Consider the following 5,533-nt stretch of genomic DNA (forward strand, 5'->3'; position numbering starts at 1 on the left):
TGTGTGCGCACGTATGCGTGCCTGCATGTGTGTGTGTGTGTGTGTGTGTGTGTGTGTGTGTATGTGTGGCTGTGGGGCCTTTCCCCATGCCTCCCCAGAAATGGAGTGTGGAAGAGTGTACCTGTCCAGAGGACATAGTTGCCTCCCTGCAGGAGAGGCTCCCCCTCCTGTTGAGTGGTTGGCTCAGGTTTTCTCTGGTCTCTTGCAGATATCACGGTGATCTGTCCCTGGGAAGCATTCAGCCACCTGGAACTGCATGAGCTTGCTCAGTTTGGGATTATATGAAGAGTCCAGAGGCTTGGCTGCTCTCAAGAGTAGCTGCTGCTAGGGAGTGTCATTGTTTTTATCTAGTTGGTCTTTCTCAGTCTTGAAATCCAGTATTTGGTAGAAGCATATATGGCCCTGACCCATGCATGAGTTTTTGTATGTGTTCTTTCCTGCATGGTAGCTCAGCTTCAATGTTGAATAAAAAGGCACTTTTGGGGGATTTTCCCCAACTTTACACCTTTTCCTATGTGCCATTTTGAAGTCCTTCACATTTCTCCATAATCTGTTTAAATGTAGGCTGCACACCCACTATGTTAGTAGTAGAATTATAGGATAGCATTAATATATTTGAAAGATTCTGGTAAGAGGATTGTTATAGATCAGCTTAGTCTACCTAGAGAGTTCCAGGCTAGCTAGATGTGAGACCATCCCTTTACAAAAAAAACAAAACAGAATTACAATGTAATACATGCGGGACAACCTGAACAAACATCTCTGAATCAACTGGGACACCAGTGACACAGGAAACAATTCCACTCAAGTTGAATTCACTTAATTGGTGACTTTAATTATGATTACTTGTAGGACTCTGAGGAAGGGGCTACTTCCAGGGGCAGGGGCAGCACACAGGAAGTTACACCACTGAGGTAAGCGCCACCCTCTCCCCTGGAGATGGTTAGCTGCTTATAAATGCTGAGGAGGCATGAGGCCTCATGTGCCTCTTTCTCATTCCTCCCCCAGCTCCATGAAGGGATGCCTTAAGGCCCAGGCTTTTAATGACAGCTGACATCATAGCCATTCTGATTTTAAGATGATGATAGTCACGTCCTGCTTGGAGAACAGCATTCTGTAATGGTTTACGTCACAGTCCTCCCTTCTTATCTATAGAAACATCTCGACTTTTATTGTGTATTGTATTAAACACTGTTATGCAAATGTCTAAAGGAGCCATAGGCATCAAGGCTTACAAAAGAGCCAGCCCAGTGCTAAGAGTCAAGCAATAATTCTCCTTTGCAACTGGGGAAATCCTTTGCTGACCAGGTTACCTCAGAGGTTTCCTGAGCAGGTTGTCTGCTGCTCTAATTCAATCTGAAAGACTGAAGAGTTAAACTCATAGCTCTGACGATGCGAGCTTCCTCTCTAGAGCTCTGTTTCCAGAAAGCTCCCTTCCATTCATTCACTTATTCACTCACTCATTCCTTCATTCATTCAAATTACTCTGCCCAATGGCTCATACTGAGACTCACAGCTATCAGAATATCCATTAATTGGTTTTCTGTATTCTAGAACAAAGTGCTTTTAAACCATCCGTGAGAAAACTCCCTAGGCTATGAAGTTTAGACCCAGACACAAAAGATAGTTGAGCCCTCTAACTAAAGTGCAGGTTTGCTTCACCCCAGAAGTTGTGTCAAAAGCCATGTGCACATAGGTGTCTTACCACAATGCTTTAAAGACAGTTGTGCAATGCGAGCGAGCGCCACCTCTGGCTTTAGGCTTTGCTGCTGAGAACGCAAATTTCTTCATTTCAGTTTTGTAATCTGTGGTAAAAGAATGGAGTAAATTAACTGAAGAGAGAAGGAAGGGAGGGGGGTGGGTAGGGAAGGCTCGGGGCTCTCTCTCCTGAGGCCATGGGTGAATTGCTTTACACTTAAAGGTATGAAACTCACCCCTAGACCCACTAATTTGCCTGAATTCCATAATTTGAGGTTCACAGTGGTGGTAAAATGAATGGCTTTGTGGCCCTTGGCACCTAAGTATGAAAAGGGGAGACTCAGGAGAGGGACTCAGCTCTCATGGGCCTGTCCCCTTCTGCAGGTTCCATGACAATTAGTTTGTAATGGCCGTACAACTAGAAACAGAGGAGAAAAAGCAAAATATAAACTGGAAAGTAGATGTGACATCCAGTTCTCCAGCTGGACAAGGCCCTGGTACACACTTAGCTCACTTTATAGATGGGATATTTCCCCCTAAAGATGAAACAATGTCAACAAAACAGACCGAAGCAAAGGGTCTGTGTTAGCTACCTCTCTTACAGCCAGGAAAAAATACCTGGGAAACAACTTGAAGGGACTATGTATCTTGGCCAACATTTTCAGAGGATTCAGTCCATTGTGAGACAGCTTACATCATCTTGGCAGTTGGGAAGCAGGGAGAGAGGTGGGATACAGGGATATATGGACCCTGGGGATGCCCCTCATGATTTAGTTCCTCCAACTAGATCCCACCTCCACTTTCACCACCTCTCAATATACACCCAGATTATAATTTGATCATGGGACTAATCTGTTCAGGATCTCAGACCTTTGTTATCGGATTGTTTCAGGAAACACTATCACAGACACATGCAGACACGTGCCTTTCTATCTCTAGCTATCCCTCAATCTAGACAAGTTGACAACCAGGACCAACCATTCACAAACATATCCAATGGCCGAGGAGAAGGATCAGGGCCCAGTGCTACAGGAGGGACAGTGGAAGGATCAGTGACACAGAGCCTAGAACAGAACTGGCAACCACCATCCAGTGATGACTGTGAAGTTGAAGCGAGGAAGCAGAACAGCATAGGTCACCCAGAAGGCCAGCCCTGGGCGGTGAGCAGGAGCTGATGGAGCCTGCATCTCGGCTGCCTTAGTCAGGATTTCTGTTGCTGCGATGAAACACCTTGACCAGAGAGCAAGTCAGGGAGGAAAGTTCATCAGCTTACACTCCCACATTGTAGTTTATCACTGAAGGAAGTTAGGACAGGAACACCAACAGGGCAGGATCCTGGAGACAGGAGCTGGTGCACAGGCCATGTTGGGAGGCTGCTTATAGGTTTGTTTCCCATGGATTTTTCAGCTTACTTTCTTTTTCCTTTCTTCTTTCCTCTCTCTCCTTCCCTCTCTTCCCCTTTTCTCTCCTTTTTCTTTCTTTCTCTCCTTCTTTTTCTCTTCTTTTTCTTCTCCCTCCCCCTCCTCCCCCTCCTCCTCCCTCTTCTGAGACAGGGTTTCTCTGTGTAACCTTAGCTCTGTAAACTAGGCTGGCCTTAAACTCAGAGATTCATTGGCCTCTACCTCCTGTGTGCTGGGATTAAAGTTGTGCTTTCCTATAGAACCCAGGACCACCAGCCCAAGGGTGGCACCCTCCTGGGTGGGCCCTCCCCCATCAATCTCGAATTTAAAATTGTCCTACAGACCTGCCTGCAGCCTGATCTTATGGGAGCATTTTCTCAATTGAGGCTCCCTCCTCCTGGATGACTGTAGCTTGCCAAGTTGGCATAACACTGTTCAGCGCAGCATCCAAACTCAAGCTGCTTTGTTTCTGTTCTTACTAAGCTCCAGTTCTACTGTTTTCACTGTTGCTAATAACAAATAAGCAATAGTTTACTGTAGAAACAGCATCTAGGAAAGCAATGAAATAGATAGTCTTGGCGTTAGGGTGGCAGAGGTGCCCAGTTCAAAGAGGGTGGTGCAGAGGTTTGAAGAAAGGAACTGGATTTGGGGTGGAGAGATGAGATGGCTCTGCAGTCGAATGCTTGCTGCTTTTGCAGAGGGACTGAGTCTGGTTCCAAGTACCTGTGTTGGGAGGATCTCAGCTGCCTGTGACCGCAGCCCCAGCAGATCAGATGTTCTCTCGGTCTCTGAGAACCACCCCCACCCCTACCTCTACTCCCCCCAAAAGTAAGAAAAGTTTTTGTGTTCGTTTGTTTGCTTTTTTAGGGAACTGAAAGTAAAGGCCAGTATAATAACTTAGGTACAGCAACAGTGTGGAAGCTAGAATTCCAAGAAACCTGATTAGCTGTAACAACCAGAGAGGGCACATAGCTACAGGATGCCAGGGGATTCAACCCACTCTAGTGATCCTCTGAAAGATCGGGAAAGGATGCGATTAAGCTAGTGAACATGATTCCCAGCCTGCTCCTGCGACTGGGTGAAGGTTGAGGTTGGTGTTACCCATAAATCTATACATTGACACCTTTCCTAAATGCAATATACCCGAGACAGGCAGAAAACAGTTTGGGGAGGGGAGAGAGTCTGGGCTTTGCTCCTGCTGAGGCTGGCCTCAGGGAGGGGGAGAGTCTGGGCTTTGCTCCTGGGAGGGGGAGAGTATGGGCTTTGCCCTTGCTGAGGCTGGCCCCTCTGAGAGTTTAGGAAGAAGCTTAAGCTGAAAGAAGGAAGGAGAAGGTTCTCTCTGGAAAGCAAAGTGGGCTTGGCCGGCCGGCACGATCAACACCTAGCCTATGAGAAACAGGAGGTAACACAGACAAAACCCGAAATAAATGTGTATGTGTGAGACGGGAGCAACAGGACCGGGTTGTGTCGTATAAAAGCTCATGGAGCAAATGAACTGTCATATGGACTGTCCAAATTGTACATAAACTAGTAAAGTGCTTTTTACAACTATAAGTTATTCATCTTTCTTAGCTTCGTGAGGCAGAAGATAGATAAAACGTTATTGATTTGGGGTGTATGTTTGGGCTGGGGAGGTTTGAAACCCTGGCCTGAAACTAACTACATCGCCTAGGTTGACCTTGAACTTGTGGCGGTTCTCTTGCCTCGCCCTCCCAGATGCTGGTGCTGGGATCATCAGAATATAAAAGCATAAACTAGAACTGATTCTAGACATGGGCCACGCTATCTGCACTTGGTAGGAACAGTTAAGAGACCTGAACATTTCCTGGTTCTGCCAGTGAACATCTGTATAACTGCTTAATTCATTTTCCTTCTTGAAAATGAAATATTTGAAAATAAAAGCTGGGATCTTGGACTTGCCAAAGTTTCTCTGACCACAATTTTTTTTTTTAAAAAAGGAGGGAATAAATCTAAATATGCTTTAAATATGAACAAAATGTTCCCTTTTGTGGCCAGAAGTTTGCAGGCACAGAGCCTGGAGCTCCTTTTAGGATTGTTTAATAATTTTCCTTTCACTGAGCCCCACAGCCCAGAGTGAAGTCAAATTGTGTATAGTACTGCCACCTGGTGCCAGGAATGAGCACTTTCAAATTTGGAAGTCGATTTGACTATCAATAATCTAAGAAACCTAAAAAATCACCGGTAAGTATCAGAGAAAATCTCAGATGGGAGGTTCAGCCCACTCTAGCGATTCTCTGAGGGATCAGGAAAGCACGGGATGAAGCTAAACTTTGACTGTCAAATTTGACTTCTGCTGCACACTTGATTCAGAAAAAGGAATCCACACACAGTGAACATTAGAAGGATGAACAGTCAACATGGTACAGGGTGGATTTCATTGCCATCCAATGTACCACATGTTTTAAGGCTTGGGC

The 5,533-nt window shown here is 45.7% G+C and overlaps 1 protein-coding gene across 2 annotated transcripts in view; it reads left to right on the plus strand.

Moving 5' to 3' along the window:
* The window catches only part of Pde6h (phosphodiesterase 6H), a 38,914-nt gene extending 38,397 nt beyond the window's left edge, over positions 1-517 (plus strand). The window contains exon 6 of one of the 2 annotated variants that reach the window (XM_031383696.1): positions 209-517. In XM_031383696.1, coding sequence (XP_031239556.1) covers positions 209-285 — 77 coding nt within the window. In that variant the 3' untranslated portion in view covers positions 286-517. The remainder of the gene's footprint in view (positions 1-208) is intronic. The other variant, XM_031383697.1, reaches the window with a different exon arrangement.
* Positions 518-5,533: the final 5,016 nt, after the last annotated feature.

Source organism: Mastomys coucha, unplaced genomic scaffold (genome assembly GCF_008632895.1).
Source record: "Mastomys coucha isolate ucsf_1 unplaced genomic scaffold, UCSF_Mcou_1 pScaffold20, whole genome shotgun sequence".
Taxonomy (NCBI): Eukaryota; Metazoa; Chordata; class Mammalia; order Rodentia; family Muridae; genus Mastomys; species Mastomys coucha.